We start from the raw sequence: 24497 nt of genomic DNA, 5'->3' as shown, positions 1-24497 counted from the left end.
ACTGTCAAGCAACTTCACACTTTGTTTTGCCTGCTTGAATATGAGACAGGTATAAAAAGATTCACATTTAGGCTACAGTTGTCTTACATTTTTTATTTAATTTCGATACCATACAACACTTGAACAGTCAGCCAATTTAATGCTTTATTTAGCTGCTTCAATATGAAACAGCCTAGCAACTTCTTGTAATATACAAGGATGAGTCGTTGAGTTTTAATTACCAAATTTAGCTAGACCTGAATCAATTAATCAATGCCAAATCAGTTGTATCAGTTAATTAATCAATCAATTAAAGAGTGACAAAATATTCAGCAAAAAAATTTTGATACACTTCTAAAACACAAAATATGAACTATTTGAAAAGACGTTTACAACATAGGAAGAAAAAAAACAAGAAAACTGTACAAACTTGAAGTAGCTATAATGCTTACTCTTCCCCAATCTCATACAAATATTTCTATGTCTAAAAGGTATAAATGACCAAACATTTAAAAGTGAAAATTAGACGCTATCATTTTGCCATGTGGCTATAGAACTGCTGGCATTGTATATTATAGCAGAGCACCAGAGCCATGTTCCTAGGGGGCTGGCCCAGTTGCACCACAACACATGGGTTTTAACTTTACATAAGTGAAACTGCAGATACACCTGGATCTGCATTTTCTGAATCCTCCACTAGATCCAGGAAAAACAGAATTGAGCGATCCCATGAGATGGGATACATAAAACATAAAAGGGCCTTGAGTTTTTCCTTGCCACGGCGTTATGACCTGACTGGGACAACTCCAGGCCCTAGTCGGCTTACTGCCTGGGCATTTTCCTTGTCAGGTCACGGGGTCAGGAAAAAATCAGGGTCCCTAACTTGATGGAAGGTGTGTGTGTGTTTGTCTCTTCCTTGAGGTCTTCACCAAGGCCTCCACATGGAGGGGTCTCCCCCAGGGGGGAAGAAAGGGGACAGGGGGGCAGGGTGAAACACCCCAGGCTGGGGGAGATTGGGGTAGCAAGGAGGGGAGGAGGAGATGGACTTCTGCTGATCCCTCCCATCTCTACCAGAATGTACCTGGCTGCAAAGGGTGTGGAGCGGTGAGCTTCCTATGGGTGGGGGTGATGGCTGCAAGGGTAGCTTGGCATAAGGTATCTGTAAACAGCAAGGCTGGAATGACTGCGCTCCACCTCCAGATGACAGAGAAAGCGGAGACTGGGGAGGGGAGACGGGCCCAGATCCAGACATGGGACTACCACCACCAATACAACCACTGTTACTATTACTCATACCAATAGCCCTAGTCGGAGTCCCATTGATACCATTGGTCCCATTGCCACCAGTGTTCCCAGCCCCAGTCTCAGAGCTGATGTGGGGCAAAGACTTGAGCAGGTGGATGAGGAGCCGGGCCCCCAGTGTCTTGTCCATGCCTGGGCAGCTCTTGAGCAGGTTGTGGACCTCATGCATACATTGAATGTATCCACTGCTGTAGCGCTGCTGGGACTCAAATCCCATACTGGGACCAGAAGGGGAACCTAGAGAGAGATACGAACACAAGGGGGAAGTGGTGAGTCAGGGTTGAACACCAGCTCACAGGTTTAGTAGGCCTACAATGCGTAGTTACCTTATAGTAGGGTATGCAGTATATTGATGGTATTATGGACTAATGAATATGCAGTGAGCTTTGTGAACAAGTTTATATCGGTCAATAGAATATATTACTTTATATAACTTTAAATAAAACAAATCAGCTGATATCAACTCGTTAAATGTGTGATCAGGGTAGTGAAGGAGTTTCTATCCCATTCCCTAGCTTGTTTTGAATCCCAGTTTGTCTCTTGTTGTCAATCATTCGACTGATTTGACCCAATAGGAGCTCATTGATATGTAGAGTGAAGGACCCCTATTGGGCGACATTATTCAATGATTGACAACGCATGATAATCCTGGACATCATGGGAGGTTCCAAGGCTTCCATCACTGTAAGAATTTTAAACAGGTTATGTATGTTCTGTTAGAATTTAGAACAATGTTTTAAGAACAAAAACAGCCAAGTGGACTACTGTCTTCCGAGGTGACAGTGTGTGTGTGTGTGTGTGTGTGTGTGTTAGGCGCTTACCTGAACCGTGACCCTTCTGCAGACCCTCCATATGTTGCACAGTAACCTCCAGTACATCAGCCTTCTCCAGTTTTGATTGCTGTGTAAGAGGAGTGAATCAGAAGGCGATGGGAGGAAGAATGTCATTTGCAATTGCATTCTCAAAATATTCTCATCTGTGTGTGTGTACTCACATCCAGGTTGTATGCATCCACCATGATTCCTTTCAGTTGTTCCAGACTGCAGTTGATGCGCTCCCGCCTCTTTTTCTCAATTAGAGGCTTCCGCAACTATCAATCAAATCAACAGGCCAATTCATGTATCTGTCTACATATTAACAAATTGAGGCCTTGGCGATTGTTTAAACCTTTACGGTGACCATTTATGATATTTCAAAGTAAAGGCGTAAAGAAATAGAAAACCACCAATGTTTGTCAATGTTGATCTAAACTAATCAATCAGTTTCGCTATGGTTTGAAAGGATTTGAATGGATGTCGTCAGAAATTGTTGTTACATTTCAGTGGTTTCAATTTAATATTAGGGGAAATACTCAGATCAAGTCTGCAATAGACACTTTGGAATAAGAACACCCTAGCCAACCCTTCTTTGGCCACCCACCCCCCACCTGTGAATGCAAAGTCGGCAAACTCAACCAACTCTGCACATTGCATCAATACATGCATCTTATTATCTGTGGTAGTACAAAATGCATGCATTTATTTACATGACGCATCAACGCAATTAAGGGTTTTAATTGCAAAATGGTTTTACTAAGCACAATTCCTGCACAACCCTTTACTTGATGTATTACCCAGTTCCTTAAATGACGCCCAAATGTATCATATCGAAACTTTTTCATTTAGGCCAATTTAATTGCAGCAAGCTTACCTTTCGTTCTTCTTTAGCGCTAAAATTCCTCTCGCGCCCATTTCCCCGGTGTCCCATGTTGAAGGCCGTCATCCTCGAGCTGCAAGGCGCACGCACCAAACCACCTGACGAACTGAGAGCTCCACAGTCCACAATATCTGTGTCCTTGTGGGCCCCTCTCTTCTGCAGCAATAGTCCCCCACAAAACTCAGTTTGCACTGTTTTAGTATTTTATGAACGAATAGATCAACAGAGAGGGAGAAAGGAGCACTGGAGAAGGGGTACATGTACATATATATATATATGCATTTTACGCACCATAGCCTCGCGCCCCCAACACCTCCACCCACCAACATTACCATGACAATGTGTGGGTGCTCTCTCTCCCGAACGTTCCCACAGCCCTGCCGTGGGCACGTTTTGTGGCACAGGGTCCGATTCTCCCCGCTGTCGTCAAGCGGGAGAATAGGGCGGGTGGGGGAGGGGCGCGCGTGCGCGAGAAGGGGGTGGGGACGCGTACGGGATCGACACGTAGAGCGCGGTTGGGAAAAGGGAGTTCTGAAAGGTGATGCGCAAATAATTTCATTGCTGGGTAGAATGTTAGGATCGATGATATCGTCTCGGAATTAGGAAGCGATTTTGCGGGTAAGTAACCTGGTCCAGTGCTAAAATTACCGAACTGAAGGTTCATAAAGTGTCATTATAATTTGCTACTTAGTTAATCTATGCCTGTAATACGTGTATTAATAAGAAAACGGCAGTCCTCTGTTAAGAAAATTTACTGATTTAGACATAAACAACATGTAATCGAAGAAACTGCACAAATAACTCTATATAGCCTTCAGACTTTTCAGCACCCAAACACAAAAGAAAGTCGGACGGGATGAAAAAAGTCGCGCAACAATAGCAGCTAAAGAGATCTCCCCACAACACTTCTTTTCAATATCGCTATAGGAGAATCCTCAACCTATTATCCCTGTCCCTTCTCCCTGCCACCTTTCTTTTCCCTGCCCCCTTTCCTGAGGTTATTTACCAACCCCCCCTCTTATTAGCCTCTCCCCAACCCTCCCTAGTAGCTTACTATCCCTCTTTTCCTGCGCTTCTTTACCAACGACCAATTTTCCCCCCCCCCCTTTCCCCCCCCCGGACACACTCCAGTGGTTAAGGTCTCTTTCTTTTCTACCCTATAGTCCGGCCGTAATGACCCCCAGTTAACAGAAGAATGGTCTGTGTGCTAAAGCCTTTAATGGCTATCTTAAGTCCTTCAATCCGAATTCGTTTTTTCCCCCTCCAGCTCACTCCTGCACCAGATCAATGTTTTAGGCTGTGCGGGAGGGAATGGTGTTAAGTTATTTAGGCCTATAGACTATAGCCTAGTCTGCGACAGTCACGGACTTGGTTCTGAAATTGGTCATCTATACAAATTGAATAAAGCATGAACGACTATAAGTATATTTACAAGGCTTACCTATAGGCCTACTTCTAAGTATAAGTAGGCCTAAGGTAGTTTGTTTGATAGGCTAGTAGGTTTAGAGGTCGCTGTAATAGATATGGCCTAAATAAACAGTCGTGGGAGTCAATCCCCACTGTGTTCGGGGTGTCCCCTTGGGGTTGCTGTTTGCACTTTGCAGAGTGTGGTAGTGCTTCGTGACCTTTTCTCATCTGTAGAGAGATGGGACTGGAGCAACACAGTTAAAATAGAGGTCAGATACTTCACGCAGATACCTTATCGGTTGAGATGCTAATACGAACACACATGCAAGCGCACACACAAGCGTGATTGCACACACACGCACACACAAACCAGACACATGCACTATTTACACGGCACATACAGTGAACACACACGGCAGAATTGCCCTGTCCTCTTCACACAAGATAGTTTGACATGTTTTCACACACACACTAGCCCAATGTGTTGACCTCGATGTCATTGGCTACTCTGTCAGACTGCCCTGGAAATGGAAGTGTGTGTGTGTGTGTGTGTGTGTGTGTGTGTGGACGTATTTAACTATTATAAGAATAGTAAACAAAACAAAAATTGGACAAACTGGGGACATTTTGTTGGACCCCACAAGGTCAAATTCTCTTTCTAGGGGGTTTAGAGTGAAGGTTAGAATTAGTGTAAGGGTTAAAATGAGGGTTAGGGTCTAGGGTTAGTTTTAGGGTTAGGCTTAAGGTTAGTTTTTTTTGGTTAGGATCAGGGTTAAGGGTAGGGTTGGGGTAAGAGTACAGTTTATTTGTGCTAACTCTAGTTAGCAATTGTGCTAACGCTAGTTAGCAACTTCTTTCAAAGTGCACGCAGAGACAAACGGTATCGACAAGTTCATCTGACTCTGAGGGGTTTATCCCTTTAACCACTCTCCTGTATTCTCACACCCACACACTGTCACACAGACCAAGGACCAGTTTGTCATCAACATACTGGAGAGGTCTGCAGGCAGACCAGAACACATACCGATAACCTTAGTTATAAAAGAGAAATAGCCTATAATGTAATGTAATGTAAATAAACACACACACACATGCACGCACACACAGACACACACACACAACCCACTCAACACACTCAAACATAGCCAAAATAATCAAACAAGGTGTATCTCAGGGTTGTTGGGTATGGCAGGACCAAAAACGTTAAGTATGCAAAAAAAAAAGTTGACTAAAGTGATTCCAATCTCGATTAAAATGCAATGTGGAGCACTGTTTGGAGAGCAGCTGCCAGCCTGCAGCCTTTTCTCTCACTTTTAGAAAGCAATTCATCAATTTTAATCCCACTTTATAACACAACAAAATTTAGAAAAAGTCAATGGGTGTGAATACTTTCTGAAGGCACTGTATATACACTCCATGACCGTAAGTATGTGGACACCTGCTCGTCGAACATCTCATTCCAAAATCATGGGCGTTAATATGGAGTTGGTCCCCCCCATTGCTGCTATAACAGCATCCACTCTTCTGGGAAGGCATTCCACTAGATGTTGGAACATTGCTGCGGGGACTGGCTTCCATTCAGCCGCAAGAGCATTAGTGAGGTCACGGGCACTGATGTTGGGCGATTAGGCCTGGCTCGCAGTTGTTCCAATTCATCCCAAAGGTGTTCGATGGGGTTGAGGTCAGGGCTCTGTGCAGGCCAGTCAAGTTCTTCCACACCGATCTCGACAAACCATTTCTGTATAGACTTCGCTTTGTGCACAGGGGCATTGTCATGCTGAAACAGGAAAGGGCCTTCTCCAAACTGTTGCCACAAAGTTAGAAGCACAGAGTCATCTAAAATGTAATTTTATGCTGTAGCGTAAAATATTTCCCTTCACTGGAATAAAGGGGCCTAGACCGAACCATGAAAAACAGCCCCAGACCCTTATTCTTCCTCCAACTTTACAGTTGGCACTATGGGCAAGTAGCTTTCTCTTGGCATCCACCAAACCTAGATTAGTCTGTTGGACTGCCAGATGATGAAGCATGATTCATCACTCCAGAGAACGTGTTTCAACTGCTCCAGAGTTCAATGGCTGCGAGTTTTACCCAACTCCAACCGACGCTTGGCATTGTGCATGGTGATCTTCGGCTTGGCCATGGAAACCAGTTCTTGCGCTGACGTTGCTTCCCATAGGCAGTTTGGAACTCGGTAGTGAGTGTTGCACCCGAGGACAGACTATTTCTACAAGGTAAACGCTTCAGCACTCAGCGGCCACATTCTGTGAGCTTGTGTGGCCTACCACTTCGCGGCTGAGCCGTTGTTGCCCCTAGACGTTTCCACTTCACAATAACAACACTTACAGTTGACTGGGGCAGCTCTAGCAGGGCAGAATTGTTCAAACTGACTTGTTGAAAAGGTGACATCCTATGACAGTGCCAGGTTGAAAGTCACTGAGCTCTTCAGTATGGGCCATTCTACTGCCAATGTTTGTCTATGGATACTGCATGGCGGTGTGCTTAATTTAATCACCTGTCAGCAACGGGTGTGGCTGAATTAGCCAAATCCACTAATTTGAAGGAGTGTCCACATACTTTTGGCCATGGAGTGTATTTTGTTTCTTTCAAAATATAACCATTGAAACAGCAAGATTTTTGGGGTGCATGACGCCCCTGGATACAATGCTTCAATATTCTCAGAACGTTTCCCTTCCCTGGCGAGTAATGTAGACAGACGAATGAAAAAATTTGCCGGGCGCACACATTATGAGGAACATCTCTGAATGCAGCGCAATCAGATACAATTTGACTACCCGAAATACATAGGTTTGACAAGGTGAAGTGTAGATTAAAAATGCACATGTATATTTTCCTTTTGTTGGCAAAAACTGGATGAATCAATGTTGTTTCCATGTCATTATTATTCTTTTTAATCTATGTGATGACGTTGAATCAATGTGGAAAATTGATCGGATTTGAAATAAGTCATCAATGTAAGGGAATTTAGTATTTCATTTTTTTTTACCTAAATCCAATGACAGGGTGACATTTTTCATTGAATTCACATTGAATTCACATTAGTTGACAACTTAACCATATGTAAATCAATATTAGATGTTGATTAATAAATGATTGTCTATTTCACCAATATTTTCTTATTTTTTTGCAAAGTGTGTAGTTCCAGTATTTAGCTACACCGCTACGTGGCAAAAACATAATTAACTACTGAAAACACTACCAAGATTTAAGTTGAGCTCAATTACCACCAAGCTACAGCAAAATGTAGTTAAATTACTAGTTGAACTACATGTAATTCACTACTCCACAACACTGGTACTGATGTTTTATTCTCATAAATGCAATGGTGCTGGGAGGCAACAATGGCACCTGAGAAGAAGATGTGAGTTGGGGACATGCAATGCTTCCTTATGTAGCAGTAAAATAATTCAGGCTACTCAAACTCATTCAAACTTCAGCTACTGTAGATATATTGCTGCATTGCCTTTGCATATGGTCAGTGGTAAGATTTCTTCAGGCAGGGAATGTGAAAAAAACCCACTTCAAAACTTGATCTAGATTTACAAAACAAACATTCTAAATACATTTCATGACATTACAATATTTTGCCAATTCAAAATAACCGTTTATAAAAGAGCTTACTCATTGTATCATCGTTCAAGATCATTAACATATATTATACAACGGGTGGGTCTAACCCTGATTGCTGATTGGTTAAAACCGCATTCCAGCCAGTGTCTATTCCACATGTTACCACTGGCTAAATCTACATCGTTAAAATGCCTATTTACTCTGTTCCATCTGACTGTGTAATCCACTGTCTCATCAGCCCAGCCAGACAATTTATAAACTTGATCTCCACTATAAAAAGCATCTAGACATTATCTCATATTTCTTTTAGACTAACGTTTCATTTTCAACAGTGGAGATTTGTATAAACCTTGCTGTCTTTCTCTCAGACATTTGCAACATTTTTTTAATATTTAATTTCGATCTCCAGCTGTCCCATAGCAATGAACGTGTCGGGAGTCGGGACTAGACAGGCAGACAGGCAGGCAGCGTTTCTCAGCCAGTCGAAATCATGAATCAGCTGGCATCATTTGTATGGATATATACAAAGAAATGTCAATTGAAAAAAGGTAAAACGCAATGAAGTGCAGCTAGTTTCCAGTTTTTCCAGCCTCAGTTTGAGGTGATTGTGTTAGCTGTGTTGTTGGCTGGCTCCTCTGAACAACAGTGTCCTGACGAGTGAGCACATTTTCTATGCCAGGCGAAATCGTACCTCATTAGCTCATTGTTATGGATGTATCCAAATAAATGTCACTAGAAAACAGCTTGAACAAATGAAAATGCAGCTACTTTGCTGTTATTCTGGCTGCACTTTTTGACGTGACTGTAATTTAGCCGTATTTGGCTAGTTAGCAAGCAAGGGATACGAGTGTTGCCAGCCAGTATGGCAATGGAACATTTAGAACGAACAACTGGGTCGTGTTCATAGATACAGAACAAAAAGACTAAACGACTGGGTCGCGTCTCTGGCAACCGAACCGATAGAACGAACGATCATGTCACGCCCTGACCATAGTAAGATGTTATTTTCTATGGTAGAGTAGGTCAGGGCGTGACAGGGGGTGTTTTCCTATGTTTTGTATTTCTATGTTCATGTTCTAGTTTTGTATTTCTATGTTGGTTTTGTTTGGGATGATCTCCAATTAGAGGCAGCTGGTCCTCGTTGTCTCTAATTGGAGATCATACTTAAGTAGGGTTTTTTTTCCACCTGGGTTTGTGGGAGATTCATTTTGAGTAGTGTATGTTTCACCTCTGCGTCACGGTTTGTTGTTTTTGTCATTCAGTTTATTTATGTATTGCATAGTTTCACAGTATAAATAAAATGTGGAACAACACACACGCTGCACTTTGGTCCGCTTCTTCCTACGACAACCGTGACAGATCAGCCGGCTTGGGTAGCAACCCTAGATTTGTGTCGGGACTATATCTTGTGGAAGGACGAAATAGTATGAATAAATGAATCCAAATAACTTTTTTAATGAAAATATGTAAATCATTCTTTGAATATGTTGGTAACCCGTTGTATAAAAGTGATAATGCCCTCGAAGCCGGTGTTTGGAGGATATATTGGCACTGTTTGTTCAGTGGCTACATCTCACGCCATCTCTACCAGTTAATTTGTCACTGTTCTTGTTGCACATTCACAACATACAAATATTTTTTTTTTTGGACTCCAGCTATCCTGTCCATGGAAGCCACAAACTGGTTCTCCATATTACCTTGGGTCTACTCTTTATCTAACTGACTAAACTCCACTTCATGGTGAAGGAAGCTTCCAACCACCGACCGGTTCCTTGTTGTTCAATTGGCACGTGCATTTGGGCTGAGTTGCCATCTTTGAGCAACAGCAATGAGCAAACAGTCGGTGGTTGTATTTGATTAATGTTTCTTGAAGTAGCATGGATTTCAGAAAACAAAGAAAGGCACGCAACTACAGAGTACAAACATAGACACAAGATAAGCATTTCATAAATGATTTTTTTTTTAAGCATTGACCTTGAGCGAATCGATGTAATTGGAGCTGAATTACACAAAGCCTGGCCTCAGTCTACCCCACTCCATTGATGTATTTCATCAGAAACTTCCTTTACCAAGGAGTGGAGTTTAGTTAGCTACTCTTCATCAACCAATCAATGTCAGTAAAAGGCTAAAAAGTCAACAAAACATGGTTTCCCAAAAGCAAAGACCCAGCAGGAATCAGTAGATCCCTACACCATTTGAGCCACGGACACCTGGGACTGCATCATCTAGCCTCATGTGTAACATCTGCAAACGTCGATAGCCGATGCAGTTCTGTAGACAAGGCTTCATTGGACAAAAGTACAATGAGAATCATATGCCTGTGGATCCTTTTTATAAATTCATAATTGTTATAAAGACTCCACATTTCAACTATTTAAAGTCTTTTAGGTATTGACAGGTCCTCTGGATCCCCTCGTGTTGATCCCCTCAGAGCTGTGACTGTTTACAGGGAACATCCATAATGCCCAAATGTTAGACTCCATCCCCCTAATGTTTAACAAACTGTTACGCCCTTGATGGAGCGTCTTTAAAGTATCGACTGGTCCTCTGGATCCCCTGTTGCTCCCCTAAGAGCTGTTCTGACAGAATCCTTATCCATCTTCTTCCTGAACGTCTCTGTTGTGAAGTAGTAGGCTAGTGGGTCCAACATGGCATTCAGACAGGCCACCATTAGGCTGTAATAATAATTATATTTTTAATAACAAAATAACAAGGAATATTAATTCAGATATAACAGACAAGAAATGTACAAAATAAATAGATACAGTAAACCTAAAGCTACCTACCTATAGTGGTATGCTGCCAGAAGGGGGCATGTTATCGCCTCCCTATGGACATAGAGGAGGGCCAGAGTCCCATGGTAGGGCAGGAAACAGGTGAGGAATATCACCAGGCTGATGGTGATCATCCTCTGAATCTTCCCAGAGTCGATGAAGTCTGTTTGGGCTATGGAGCTCCTTGTGATGGCCTGGATCAATGCCCAGGAACAGACTAACATCACCAATAAGGGGATGCCGAAGCCGACGGTTAAAGTCGAGGCGACCGCCATGGGCTGCATAGCGTAGACTGGGAAGTTCCCGAAACAATTGACCTGGATGTCCTTGGACACCTCTCTAAAGAGAGAGGGAGAGAGAGGGTACAGAGAGAGAGAGAGGGAGAGAGAGGGAAAGAGAGAGAGAGAAAAAGAGAAAAAGAAAGAAAGAGAGAGAGAAAGAAAGAGAAGAGAGAATGTCAGGGGCTATTGAAATTAAAACACGTTTAGGACTGACATGATGTTATAGGGCCATGAGTTGTCTCTGACCAGGGCCTGTATTCATAAAGCGTTTCAGAGCAGGAGTGCTGAACTAGGATCAGGTCCCCCCCGTCCATGTAGTCTTGTTAATTGTGATCTAAAATGCTAAACAGATCTTACATCAGCACTCATGTTAACCTGACCAGGAAAAACTCTTGGCCCTAGTTGTATCCTATACCTGCGTTTGGAGATGTAGATGGGGAGGCTGGCGCCTGCGGTGAGCAGCCACACCCCAAGGCAGACCAGCGGGGCTTTCTTACGCCCCTCCTGGACCCAGGACAACATGGGTAGGCACACGGCCATGCAGCGGTCGAAACACATGCAGGTGAGGAGGAATATGCTGCCATACATGTTGACCAGAAGAACCAGGCCCATCCCTGAAATGAATTAATGAATGAAGAAGAAGAAGAAAATAAGAATTGACTTGACTAAATTGACATGTTATAGACCCCAACCCTGTTAACAACACCGAGCCAGCCATTACCTTCACACAAGACCTGAGGTAACCCGGACAAGCCCAGATGGTAGTAGATCCTCAGGGGCAGAGTGAGGACCAGGAGGAGGTCTGCGATGGCCAGGTTTGTCATGTAGACCACGGTGTGGGACCACAACTTGGTATAACAGAAGAAGACTACCAGTGCTGTAAGGTAGAACATTGAAAATGGGAAAAAAGCTTAAATTGCAACTCAAGTGAGTGCTGCGGTTGTATTTTTACAGGGTTTGATTTTTCCATTTAGCATATGGGGTGCACCGATTGGTGTCACCTTGCTAGTCACTATGTGTTACATCTGTGCTGGCTTGTCCATCTTGTTAGTCAGAAAGTGTTTCACCTGTGCTGGCCCAGGTGCTGTTTAAGAGTGGCTGGCCCAGTGATCCATTTGGTCTGGATAGATGCAAAGAGTTAACGCCTTTAGTTGGCTCTCCCTATTATTATTCTATAGAAACAATCCTTTGAAGAAAACTGTTGATGGGACAGAATAGGGTCGGACCATCAAATAATTGGCATATACATTACTCTTACAGAATTTCCACATGGGAGAGGATATTGGACATTTTATCAAAGCCTATTGGATGCTAACTTGTTTTGAACCAGGACAGAAGAATTTAAAACTGACGTTTTCCGACATAACATAGGTAACGCAGATCCCCTTATTGTATGGGACACTTTTAAATGTGCCTTTAGAGGCCATGCAATTCAATATCAGTTGTACAGGAAGACTCATGTGAAGGCCAAATTACAGAGGAGAAACTTCTTGATGCATTTAAAGCCTTTAAGTCCGGGAAAACTTTTACGATGTACGCAGAGGACCGTTATTAGCACGTTTTAACCACTCCTATAAAAATGGTAGATTATCAGATACTCAACAAGGTCTGATTTCATTACTAGTGAAAAAGGACCAAGTGGTAAATATAAATATCCAGTCCATTTAAAAAAAAATGGAGGCCCCTTACAACACTGTGATACAATTGTGGCAAAATGCATGGCGGATAGAATGAAAACGTTTTTTTTCGGATATTGTTCATCCTAATCAGACAGGTTTTTTACATAGACGATACATTGGAGATAATATAAGACAAGTACTGGAAACAATAGAGCACTATGAAAAATCTGGGAAACCAGTCCTGGTATTCACATAGCTGACTTTGAAAAGGCTTTTGATAATGTTGACTCAAATGTATTTATAAATGCCTGGAATATTTCAATTTTGGAGAATCTCTTAAACAATGGGTTACATTTTTTTTCATTTTTTTTATTGAACCTTTATTTAAGTAGGCAAGTCAGTTAAGAACAAATTCTTATTTACAATGATGGCCTACACCGACCAAACCCAGATGATGCTGGGCCAATTGTGCACCGCCCTATGGGACTCCCAATCACGGCCGGATGTGATACAACCTGTATAGTAACCCTAGGTGTGAAATATTAAATAATGGCTACTTCTCAGAAAGTATTAAACTGTCAAGAGGAGAAAAACAAGGTTGTTCACTATCAGCATATTTATTTATTATGGCCAACAAAATGTTAGCTATTAAAATCAGATCTAACAATAATATCAAGGGGCTAGAAATCCAGGACTTAAAAACAAAAGTGTCATTGTACGTTTTCATTTAAATCCACAATTTGGATTCCTCCACAGCCTCATAGAGGATCTAAATACTTTTTCTAACCTTTCTGGATTACAACCAAATTTATGATAAGTGTAATTATATATTGCATATTGGATCACAAAAAAATCTAACTTTTACTTTACTGTGTAGTTTACCAATAAAATGGTCTGACAGTGATGTGGACATACTCATTATTCAAATCCCAAAATAAATAAATGATCTTACTACAGTACCTTTTAATAGAAAGTTAGCAAAAATAGATAAGATCTTGTTACCATGGAAATGAAAATACCTGTATTTGTGGAAATATCACCCTGATTAACTCTTTAGTCATATTCCAGTGTACCTATTTACTTATGGCCTTGCCTACGCCTAGCAACTTGTTTTTTAAATGATATGTGCAAAAAAATATTTCATTTGATTTAGAATGGCAACCCAGACAAAATTAAATAGGCTATTTATATAATGAATATGAATTCGGGAGGGCAGAAATGATTAAATATTAAAGCATTAGACCTCTCAGTAAAGGCTGCAGTCATACAAAAGTTATACATAAATCCGAACTAGTTCTCTAGTAGATTAGTAAGAAAGACTCAACCTTTGTTCAATAATTGCCTTTTTCCCTTTATAATATTTCACTATTTGAAAATTAAATCATCTCCAAAATATTTGTATTTTTATAACAAGCCATAGAAAGTTGATTGTAATTTCAGTTTAATCCACCAGAAAAGACAGAACAAATAATACAACAAATATTATGGTTGAATATACTAATTGTTAAAAAAAACATACTTTTTGGGAAAAAATATTAAAAAGGTTATAATCTTTGTAAGTTATATCATAAAGAGGACTGGTGAAGTCATGTCACACATGCAGCTAACAAAAATATATGGAAATGTCTCCTCTACCCAAAATTACAACCAACTAATTGCAGCATAACCGCAAAAATGGAAGAGGCAAGTGGTAGGGGGAAAAGTAAGGAACTTGTCTGTTGGCCCTGCATTAAAAACCAAAATTGGTTAAATAAAATTGTGTTAAATAAAAAAGTATACCAGTGTCATTTTAGGACAAAAAAATGACAGCTGTGCCATACAGATTGCAAACAGATGGGAAGAGATTTTTTATGTACTGATTCGATGGCACATGGTTTATGTGCTGATACGCAAAAAGATGCCGGATTCAAAACTTAGAATTTTCCAATTTAAATGATTATACAACATTTTTGCAACCAATAGAATGTTATATATATGGGGGATACAACCATGCCAGCTCTGTAGATTTTGCTGCGAAGAAACAGAATCATTAGATCATTTGTTTTGGTACTGTCCATATGTAGCTTGTTTTTGGTCGAAGGTTCAGGAATGGCTGAAGAATTGCAACATTTACCTGGAGCTAACTCTGCAAATAGCACTGCGGGAAGATTTTAAAAGTCATAGTCAATCGATCAATTATAATATAATACGTTGAGCAAAATGTTTATCTTTAATTTACAATCTGTAGAAACTATGAGAATTAAAAGGTTCTGAACTTTTGTGAAACAGCACAGTTGTAAAATATATGGCAAATCAAAACAAGATGGTCTTCAGATATAGATGGGAGGGGTTGAGGGTAGCTGAAGCTGAAAAAAAGATACTGTAACTATTGTGAAATACATTAGTTACAGTATTCGGACCCTTTGACTTTTTCCACATGTTGTTACATTAGAGCCTTATTCTAAAATAGATCAAATAAAATAAAAATCCTCAGAAATCTACACACAATACCCCATAATGACAAAGTGAAAACATGTTTTTGGAAATTTTTGCAAATGTATTAAAAATAAAAAACTGAAACTGAGTTTGTCATCCTTGAGATGTTACTGCAACTTGATTAGAGTCCATCAGTGGTAAACTCATTTGCTTTTACATGATTTGGAAAGGCACACACCTGTCTATATAAGGTCCCACAGTTGACAGTGCACGTCAGAGCAAAAACCAAGCCATGAGGTTGAAGGAATTGTCCGTAGAGCTCTGAGACATGATTGTGTTGAGGCACAGATCTGGGGAAGGTTACCAAAACATTTTTGCAGCATTGAAGGTCCCCAAGACCACAGTGGCCTCCATCACTCTAAAATGGAAGTTTGGAAGTTTGGAAACACCAAGACTCTTCCTAGAGCTGGCCGTCCAGCCAAACTGGGTTTGGGAAGGGAGGTGACCAAGAACCCGATGGTCACTCTGACAGAGCTCTAGAGTTCCTCTGTGGAGATGGGAGAACCTTCCAGAAGGACAACCATCTCTGTAGCACTTCACCAATCATGCCTTTATGGTAGAGTGACCAGACGGAAGCCACTCCTCAGTAAAAGGCACATGACAACCCGCTTGGAGTTTGCCAAAAGGCACCTAAAGACTCCCAGACCATGAGAAACAAGATTCTATGGTCTGATGATCTCTTTGGCCTGAATGCCAAGCGTCACGTCTGGAGGAAACCTGGCACCATCCCTATGGTGAAGCATGGTGGTGGCAGCATCATGCTGTGGGGATGTTTTTCAGCAGCAGGGACTGGGTGACTAGTTAGGATCAAGGCATAGATGAACTGAGCAAAGTACAGAAAGATCCTTGATGAAAACCTGCTCCAGAGCGCTCAGGACCTCAGACTGGGGCAAAGATTCACCTTCCAACAGGACCATGACCCTAAGCACACAGCCAAGACAAAACAGGAGTGGCTTCGAGACAAGTCTCTGAATGTCCTTGAGTGGCCCAGCCAGAGCCCGGAGTTGAACCCAATCAAACATCTCTGGAGAGACCTGAAAATAGCTGTGCAGCAACACTTCCCATTCAACCTGACAGAGCTTGAGAGGATCTGCGGAGAAGAATGTGAGAAACTCCCCAAATACAGGTGTGCCAAGCTTGTAGCGTCATACCCAAGAAGAATCAAGGTTGTAATCGCTGCCAAAGGTGCTTCACCAAAGTACTGAGTCAAGGGTCTGAATACTTATGGAAATGTGACATTTCAGTTTGCAAACAATACATTTGCAAACATTATTAAAAAAAACTATTTTGCTTTGTCATTATGGAGTATTGTGTGTAGATTTATGAGGGATTCTTTTTTTTAATAAGGCTGTAAAGTAACAAAATATCAAAAGTCAAGGGGTCTGAATATTTTCAGAATGCACTGTATCGAGTGTCTCAGAGAAGGAGGGCTGATTTAGGATCAGTTTTGCTTTTCAGATCACAATGAATAAGAATACATGGATGGGGAGGGCCTGATCCTACAGTAGATCCATTCTGAGACGCCTGATACATATGACCCGAGGAGGCTTCATTTTTGATGTGATAGATTGTTGGCTCCAAGCACCCTTTTATTTCTTTATGCAAGAGGGTAAGAGTTGAGTATGTTCTCTCCTTGTACCTGTGAGATTGAGGAAGAGGCCAACGGTGAAGACAATGGCGTAGACCCCCACGAAAATAAGGTTAATCTGGGGCTCGGTGCAGTTATGGGTGGTGTTGATGGTCATGGTTACCTCGTCTTTGGTGGTGCTTTTCTGCAGAGGGGGAGAGCGCGCGGGAGATAGTGAGAGAGAGCGAGAATTTCAGTTACATGTGGACATGGCTGGTTTCCTGCTACTTATATGTGAATTATGTTGTGTCAGGAGGACAGGAAAGAGAGGCAAGAAAGATAAAAAGAGAGAGAGAGAGAGATAGAAAGAGAGCAAGATCAAACTGTTTCCTTTGATCTAGCTCTACCACAACCACCACCATTTCCTCTGAAGAATCTGTAGTCCCCTATTAACCAGTTGTGTTTGTGGATGTTTGTGTGTGTGCAAGAGAGGTGGGGGGTGTCAAAACCAATACAGTTAGTTGTTTCGTAAGCATCACTCCACAGCAGAGAGGTGTGAAAGTCTTCTCTGTCTCTCTTTATTGGCATGGGAAACGTATGTTAACATTGCCAAAGCAGGTGAAGTAGATAATAAACAAAAAGGAAATAAACAATAAAAATTAACAGGTAACATTACACTCACAGAAGTTCCAAAATAATAGATTTCAAATGTCATATGTGTATATACAGTTGATGTCGGAAGTTTACATACACTTAGGTTGGAGTCATTAAAACTCGTTTTTCAACCACTCCACAAATTTCTTCTTAAAACCTGTTGAGGATAGGGGGCAGTATTTTCACGGCCGGATGAAAAAACATACCCAAATTAAACTGGTTACTACTCTTTCCCAGAAACTAGAATATGCATATTATTAGTAGATTTGGATAAAAAACACTCTGAAGCTTCTAAAACTATTTGAATGGTGTCTGTGAGTATAACAGAACTCATACGGCAGGCAAAAACCTGAGAAAAATTCAACCAGGAAGTGGAGGATCTGAGAATTGTAGTTCTTCTTTCTAGTCCCTTTCAAAACTACAGTATCTGTGGGGTCACGTTGCACTTCCTAAGGCTTCCATTGGCTGTCAAAAGCCTTCAGAAAGTTGTTTGAGCATTCTCCTGTCACTGGGCAGATAATAGGAGCTCAGTCACTGAGTGGACTGCCTGGGGACAAAGATTGGATATGCGCGGTCCCGCGATATGCGCGCTGTTCCTTCTTTTTCTCCTTGAATGAATACACTATTGTCCGGTTGGAATATTATCGCATTTTTACGTTAAAAACACCATAAAGATTGATTTTAAACAACGTTTGACATGCTTCTAAGTACGGTAATGGAACATTTTGACTTTTTGTGTCTCGAATTGCGCTCGCGCGGTATGCCTTTGGATAGTGACCTGAACGCACGAGCAAAACGGAGGTATTTGGACATAAATATGGATTATTTTGAACAAAAACAACATTTCTTGTGGAAGTAGCAGTCCTGGGAGTGCATTCTGACGAAGATCAGCAAAGGTAAGAGAATATTTATAATACTAATTCTGAGTTTAGGTGACCCCGAACTTGGCGGGTGTCTGTATAGCTTGCTGTGATGGCGAGCTATGTACTCAGAATATTGAAAAATTAGCTTTCTCCGTAAAGCTATTTTAAAATCTGACACAGCAGTTGCATAAAGGAGTACTGTATCTATAATTCTTAAAATAATTGTTATGTATTTCGTCAACGTTTATGATGAGTATTTTTGTAAATTCACAGGAAGTTTTTAGCGGGAATACATTTTCTGAACATCACGCGCCAATGTAAAATGCTGTTTTTGGATATAAACATGAACTTTATCGAACAAAACATACATGTATTGTGTAACATGATGTCCTAGGAGTGTCATCTGATGAAGATCGTCAAAGGTTAGTGCTTCATTTAGCTGTGTTTTGGGTTTTTGTGACATATATACTTGCTTGGAAAATGGTTGTGTGGTTATCTTTGTCTATGTACTCTCCTAACATAATCTTATGTTTTGCTTTCACTGTAAAGCCTTTTTGAAATCGGACAATGTGGTTGGATTAAGCAGAATTGTATCTTTAAAATTGTGTAAAATAGTCGTATGTTTGAGAAATTGAAATTATTCGATTTTTGAGGTTTTGTATTTCGCGCCATGCTGTTCCATTGGATGTTGGCTAGCGGAACGTCTGTCCTCAACAGGAAACTATAGTTTTGCAAATCGGTTAGGACATTTACTTTGTGCATGACACAAGTCATTTTTCCAACAATTGTTTACATACAGATTATTTAACTTATAATTCACTGTATCACAATTCCAGTCTGTCAGAAGTTTACATACACTAAGTTGATTGTGACTTTAAACAGCTTGGAAAATTCCAGAAAATTATATCATGGCTTTAGAAGCTTCTGATAGGCTAATTGACATCATTTGAGTCAGTTGGAGGTGTGCCTGTGGATGTATTTCAAGGCCTACCTTCAAACTCAGTGCCTCTATTTTAGACCTCCACAAGGTATCACGTTCATCTTTACAAACAATAGTACGCAAGTATAAACACCATGGCACCACGCAGCCATCATACCGCTCAGGAAGGAGCGTGTTCTGTCTCCTAGAGATGAACGTACTTTGGTGCGAAAAGTGCAAATCAATCCCAGTACAACAGCAAAGGACCTTGTGAAGATGCTGGGGTAAACAGGTACAAATGTATCTATATCCACAGTTAAACGAGTCCTATATCGACATTACTTGAAAGGCCGCTCACCAAGGAAGAAGCCACTGCTCCAAAACCACCATTAAAAAGGCAGACTACAGTTTGCAACTGCACATGTGGACAAAGATCGTTCTTTTTGGAGAAATGTCCTCTGGTCTGATGAAACAAAAATATAACTGTTTGGCCATAATGACCATCGTTATGTTTGGAGGAAAAAGGGGGACGCTTGCAAGCCGAAGAACACCATCCCAACCATGAAGCACGGGGGTGGCAGCATCATGTTGTGGGGGTGCTTTGCTGCAGGAGGGACTGGTGCACTTCACAAAATAGATGTTAACATGAGGTAGGAAAATTATGTGGATATATTGAAGCAACATCTCAAGACATCAGTCAGGAAGTTAAAGCTTGGTCACAAATGGGTCTTCCAAATGTACAATGACCCCAAGCATACTTCCAAAGTTGTGGCAAAATGGCTTAAGGACACCAAAGTCAAGGTATTGGAGAGGCCATCACAAAGCCCATACCTCAATCCTGTAGTAAATTTGTGGGCAGAACTGAAAAAGGGTGTGCGAGCAAGGAGGCCTACAAACCTGACTCAGTTACACCAGCTCTGTCCGGAGGAATAGGCTAAAATTCACCCAAGTTGTTGTGGGAAGTGCCATCTTTATTTGATTACTTATCGTTAATGTCGTCTTTAGTGTGGTTTGGTGTGCTTATCAATGAACAAGAACCGTTTTCCCACTCCTATTTATATTTATTTTGTATTAAGTCATACAAGTGTTACATTGCATGAAGTTCGAAATGCATTCTGTTAATATTACATGTTTAATGGGATTATTTTAACATGACTATTTTTAAACACACAAAAAAACGTTTGATTAATAACATATTCATTCAGTCGTCTCCTTCAAAGGAAGGGGATGATGACGCAATCTTTGCTGAAGGGTTGGAATCTGATTTCATTGGTCCTCAACTTGCGGCTCAGTCATTTCATTCAGGGTAAGTGGAGTTAGCCGTGAGTAAGCCTGCCTCAGAGCAGGTTGGTTCTGAAGGATTCGTTGCCATAGAAATTGACCTGGCTAAAAGGTGAGACACTTTTGTATGACTTGTTATCCCGAGTTGAACTCAAAGGTGACCAAAGTTACCTCGCTAACTCCTCAAACCTGTTTCATAGGATACCCGTCTGATCGACACTAGACAAAGTCTGCTACCCAAATGGCATCCTATGCCATTTATAGTGCGCTACCAGGGATCTGGTCTAAATTAGTGCACTATGTTGGGAATATCATGCCATTTGGGACGCACATCTATTTTCACTGTTGTTAGTTTTGTATACAAAGAGTCTAACTGCCAAGATGATGAAATCAGGATGCTGAACAGCCAGTCAGTCAGGGAGGAATTCATTTTAATTAGATTTATTCTTCTTCAAATCAAAATGTATTTGTTACGTGCGTCGAATAGTGAAATGCTTACTTACAAGCACTAACCAACAGTGCAATAGGTATTTGGTAAACAATAGATAAGTAAAGAAAAAGTAAAATGACAGGGAAAATAACAGTAGCAAGGCTATATACAGGTGGTACCGGTACAGAGTCAATGTGCGGGGGCACCGGTTAGTCTGGCTTTTTCTCCCCAACTTTCATATATCCAATTGGTAGTTACAGTCTTGTCCCATTGCTGCAACTCCCGTACGGACTCGGGAGAGGCGAAGGTTGAGAGACATGCATCCTCCGAAACAAGACCCTGCCAAACTGCACTGCTTCTTGACACACTGCTCGTTGAACCCGGAAGCCAGTCAAACTAATGTGTCGGAGGAATAACCTGCGTCGCCTCATGGGTCTCCTGGTCGCAGCTCGCTCGAACCCGGATCTGTAGTGACGCCTCAAGCACTGCAGTGCCTTAGACCGCTGCTCCACTCGGGATGCCCGAAGTCATTATTTAACGCTGCAAAGATTTCCCCCTGACAGATACAGTGCCATATCCAGTGAGTGTACAAAACATTAAGAACACCTGCTCTTTCCATGCCACAGACTGACCAGGTGAATCCAGATGAAAGCTATGATTCCTTATTGATGTCACGTGTTAAATCCACTTAAACCAGTGTAGATGAAAGGGAGGATTAAAGAAGGATTTTTAAGCCTTGAGATAATTGAATCATGGATTGTGTATGTGTGCCTTTCAGAGGGTGAATGGGCAAGAGTTTATTTGTATTTTTACAGGTACAGTGCACGTTAATTAACATTTCAGTAAAAGTGCTAATTCTCAACCACAGTCCCTGGGCAGGTTATTAAAAACAATTACAATAACAATACAGACAAACAATGAGCAGTGATCACATGCAGAGCAACATAAAACAAGCAACACGTAGCACGCAGACAGCGCAATAGCACAAAAAGCAACAAAACAAAATACATAAAAGCAACAAAAGATTTAAGTGCTTTTGAACGGGGTGTGGTAGTAGGTGCCAGGTGCACTGGTTTGTGTCAAGAACTGCAGCCAACTTGACACAACTGCGGGAAGCATTGGAGTCAACATGGGCCAGCATCCCTGTGGAACGCTTTCGACACCTTGTAGAGTCCATGCCCTGACAAATTGAGGCTGTTCTGAGGGAAACTCATTAGAAAGGTGATCTTAATGTTTTGTACACGTGTAATATTTAAATAGGTTATTGCATTTACCAAAGAGGAACAAAAAGGCATTCTTACTACAGTGAAAGCTAATGCCTTTATTAATGTCTCATAAAGTCATGGAGACTGTAAAGCATGAGCAGACACTACATGACTGCTATAGCTTTGCAAAACAGTTGAGAAATGTAACTTGTTGATATGCTATGTCTCCTAGTATGTATATTTTTTTGAAAATCTATTTAATTTCATTGTAGCCAAGATGTAATTGTTTTCTATGGTCTAGATCAGGGTTGCCCAACTGGCAGCCCGCAGGGGGAATTTGGCCCCCGAATTCGTATGGTTTTATTAAAATAACGTTTTGGGTGTTTTCATTTTTGGACATAAAAGACTGTAAAAACACCAGGAAATCAGCTCCAAGTGATTTAATTTAAGAAATCTGTTCCAAAGTATTCCCACGCATAATAGAGGGACACGACATGATTGTATACAAATGTAAGCGAGGTTTGAAATGATTATGCTTTAGTCAAACATTATATCTGTTTGGGCATCTTGTGGTCAATTTGCAGTCACAAATAATGTGTAATTATGTTCCAGCCCACTGACCGTCCGCTCAAGAAAAGATCGGTCCGCGGCTGAATCTAGTTGCTGATCCCTGGTCTAGATTGTATATTTTACTGTCTGTTTAGCACATTTTACTCGAGTCTACTTTTGCATATTCAGTCACTTCACTCTCCATTGCAATGGTATCTGTAACTGTAGCGGATAAAGAAAAGATGATTCTCTGTGTGAAGCAAGAGTTGAGATGTTTATCTGTCAAGTCATTTCATCTTTTAACTCTGACTTTTTCTCTTTCTCTCTCTTTCTCTCATCACCTATACTGTAATGTAAATACACACACACACACACACACACACACACATTCAGTAGTATCAACACAAAAACACACACAGATGAATTTATCATTCTACCTCATCTGCAGTTATTGATGCTGCAGTTATTGATGCAGTTACAAAGTATCATTGATGTTTGGAAGCATACAGTACCAGTGTTGAGCGAATATGATGTTGGTACATACAAATACTTTAGTCATACACAGCTAATAGTGATTGCATGTAATGGAACTCACCTGTTTGATGATTCTGTGAGTGGGAGATTCTCTTTCTGAAATTCTTGAGATCTACAGTAAATAGCGATACCTTGGTTCCTCTCTCTTATCTCTCTGAACTGCAGACAAGGTCTGAATCATCAATCTGCAAAGAAGGAGTAGTCCCTCTCTCAATCTCTCTTCTTGTTTTCTCTCTCCGTCGCTCTCTCTTCTTTTTTTCTCACACCTCTCTTTTTTTTCTGCCTCTGTCTGCTCTCTTTTTCCATACCTTCTCTCACACTATATGTGTGTTGTAAATGTATGTCTCTGTCTGTGACATTATTGACTGTTTCTTTTCTGCGTTTATAAGGGGAAGCTCTCAATGCATTCACACACACACAGCGTCTTTTTTACGGTTCCTATCAAGGGCCTGTCATGTCAAATAATGTCCCCCGGCCAAATAGTGTCCCTCTCTACGTCACAATGGGATTCGATGAGTTCTAACTTCTGTTGCGCAAAAGACGGTGATTTTGACAGTGATAACCGGCTACCTGCTGCTCCAGAGGACCAAAAAGATTGGAAAGAGAACACTATTTCTTTACTATATATATTGTCTTCATATAAGAAAATATTGTTAAACAGGAATAAATAATTTTATCTGTTTTTAGATTAATTATATATTGACATTGCTAGCTACTTACTGTATTTTCCTCAGCCAGTTTTATTTAAGTTTGCTAGCTCTGCTTTCTGTTTATCTAGCTAGCTGATAAAGGAATGTATATGTTTAAAGTAATGACTAAAGGATTCCACCCTGAAATCATATAGATGTATGAAATGTGTTAAGAGTCATAATTCCATAATATGTGTGACTAGACCATTGTATTACTATGTGGTAATGTGGGACAAGTTAAGAGGGAGAAATGTATTGTTGAGAAAACAGAGGCTGGTAGACTACACATGACCTGACAACAGGAGGGCCCTTCCAAGGCCTCTCTTATCTGGGGAGGAATGGAATGGCAAGAAACTGCCATGGCTGGTAGAAAAGTGATGTCTGTCTGTCTGTCTGTCTGCCTGCGTGCGTGCATGTGCATAGAGGGGGTTATAAAGACACATTTTGGTTGACTTTAGAACGTTCTCTGAATAAACTACAAACCTTTTGCAGAATCTGAGACTTTGCCTAATTATTATTAAACCCAGGATCTTACAAACCTCGGGGGAATTAATCAAAGCTTAAATGATTGTTAGTTATCATCATTGGGATTGAAAATTCTCGTGACACTAGCTAACTGTTATTATAGCTGCTTTCTGTTTGTATGTAGCGTGTGTAGCAATATTGATGTTACTCATATTGAT

The 24497-nt window shown here is 41.0% G+C and overlaps 2 protein-coding genes across 4 annotated transcripts; both read right to left on the bottom strand.

The window, feature by feature from the left end:
• Positions 1 to 78: 78 nt before the first annotated feature.
• On the bottom strand, positions 79 to 3403 carry LOC115198559 (transcription cofactor HES-6). Of its 2 annotated transcripts, XM_029760579.1 has the most exons (4): positions 2971 to 3403; positions 2276 to 2371; positions 2103 to 2181; positions 79 to 1518 (listed from the first exon to the last, which is right to left on the bottom strand). In XM_029760579.1, the coding sequence occupies exons 1-4, from the start codon at positions 3040 to 3042 to the stop codon at positions 905 to 907; spliced, it is 861 nt and encodes a 286-aa protein (XP_029616439.1). In that variant the 5' UTR covers positions 3043 to 3403; the 3' UTR covers positions 79 to 904. The 2 variants fall into 2 exon arrangements, with proteins under 2 accessions (XP_029616439.1, XP_029616440.1); XM_029760580.1 differs by lacking the exon at positions 2276 to 2371.
• Positions 3404 to 9821: 6418 nt separating this feature from the next.
• LOC115198558 (lysophosphatidic acid receptor 6) lies at positions 9822 to 23721 on the bottom strand. 2 transcript variants are annotated; one of them, XM_029760578.1, is made up of 7 exons: positions 23187 to 23721; positions 16763 to 16895; positions 11751 to 11906; positions 11445 to 11643; positions 10761 to 11087; positions 10552 to 10649; positions 9822 to 10432 (listed from the first exon to the last, which is right to left on the bottom strand). In XM_029760578.1, exons 2-7 carry the CDS (start codon positions 16866 to 16868, stop codon positions 10359 to 10361), a joined length of 960 nt encoding a protein of 319 aa, XP_029616438.1. In that variant the 5' UTR covers positions 16869 to 16895; positions 23187 to 23721; the 3' UTR covers positions 9822 to 10358. The 2 variants fall into 2 exon arrangements, with proteins under 2 accessions (XP_029616438.1, XP_029616437.1); XM_029760577.1 differs by lacking the exon at positions 16763 to 16895 and having other exon boundaries at positions 9822 to 10649.
• Between the last annotated feature and the right edge of the window lie 776 nt (positions 23722 to 24497).

This window comes from Salmo trutta, chromosome 8 (genome assembly GCF_901001165.1).
Source record: "Salmo trutta chromosome 8, fSalTru1.1, whole genome shotgun sequence".
Taxonomy (NCBI): domain Eukaryota; kingdom Metazoa; phylum Chordata; class Actinopteri; order Salmoniformes; family Salmonidae; genus Salmo; species Salmo trutta.
This window is presented reverse-complemented; position numbering and strand designations above follow the sequence as displayed.

Excerpts from the sequence above, each read along its gene's own strand:
- LOC115198559 (XM_029760579.1), bottom strand. The coding sequence starts at position 3,042 with ATGACGGCCTTCAACATGGGACACCGGGGAAATGGGCGCGAGAGGAAT. Across the intron at positions 2,182-2,275 it reads TGGATGCATACAACCTGGAT|CAATCAAAACTGGAGAAGGC; the intron begins GTGAGTACACAC and ends CCTCTTACACAG. Across the intron at positions 1,519-2,102 it reads GCAGAAGGGTCACGGTTCAG|GTTCCCCTTCTGGTCCCAGT; the intron begins GTAAGCGCCTAA and ends ATCTCTCTCTAG.
- LOC115198558 (XM_029760578.1), bottom strand. The coding sequence starts at position 16,868 with ATGACCATCAACACCACCCATAACTGCACCGAGCCCCAGATTAACCTT. Across the intron at positions 11,907-16,762 it reads CCTCTTCCTCAATCTCACAG|CACTGGTAGTCTTCTTCTGT; the intron begins GTACAAGGAGAG and ends TCTACCTTACAG. Across the intron at positions 11,644-11,750 it reads ACCTCAGGTCTTGTGTGAAG|GGATGGGCCTGGTTCTTCTG; the intron begins GTAATGGCTGGC and ends AATTCATTTCAG.